The 381-nt window shown below is 64.3% G+C and overlaps 1 protein-coding gene across 2 annotated transcripts in view; it reads right to left on the bottom strand.

Moving 5' to 3' along the window:
• ANXA5 (annexin A5) overlaps positions 1-269 on the bottom strand; it is a 25,283-nt gene extending 25,014 nt beyond the window's left edge. For both annotated transcript variants that reach the window (XM_006766852.2, XM_015565972.1), the window contains exons 1-2: positions 234-269; positions 32-82 (exon numbers count right to left, since the gene is read on the bottom strand). In XM_006766852.2, coding sequence (XP_006766915.1) covers positions 32-40 — 9 coding nt within the window. In that variant the 5' untranslated portion in view covers positions 41-82; positions 234-269. The remainder of the gene's footprint in view (positions 1-31; positions 83-233) is intronic.
• Positions 270-381: the final 112 nt, after the last annotated feature.

Here is a 381-nt window from a genome sequence, read left to right as displayed (position 1 = left end):
ACCGGGGCGCGGCGCGGGCGCACGGCCTTACCTGCGCCATGGCGACTGCTCAGGTCCGGAGAGGAGACCGAGGGGCGTGGGCCTGCAAGACAGGGGCCAGCGCTGGTTCCCGGAGGCAGACCCGCCCTCCCAAAGCCCGGGATCGCCCTCCCCGCGCCGGGATCGCCCTCCTCCCCGGTCTGTGCCCCCCTCGCCCCCTCGGAGGGCCCCTCCCGGGCCAGGCGCGCACTCACCAAGGAGAGGGACGAGGAGCCGGAGCCTCCGGGAGACACTAAGTCATCTACTTCTTTTTATCTTCAACAGAACCTAACTTGAAATTTGATATAATCCAGGTAGACTGAGCACTTGAAATCACTTTGTGGCTAAGAACCTCATTTGGTG

Source organism: Myotis davidii, unplaced genomic scaffold, assembly GCF_000327345.1.
Source record: "Myotis davidii unplaced genomic scaffold, ASM32734v1 scaffold862, whole genome shotgun sequence".
Lineage (NCBI taxonomy): Eukaryota > Metazoa > Chordata > Mammalia > Chiroptera > Vespertilionidae > Myotis > Myotis davidii.
The sequence above is the reverse complement of the archived record's forward strand: the minus strand, read 5'-3'. Positions and strand labels throughout refer to the sequence as shown.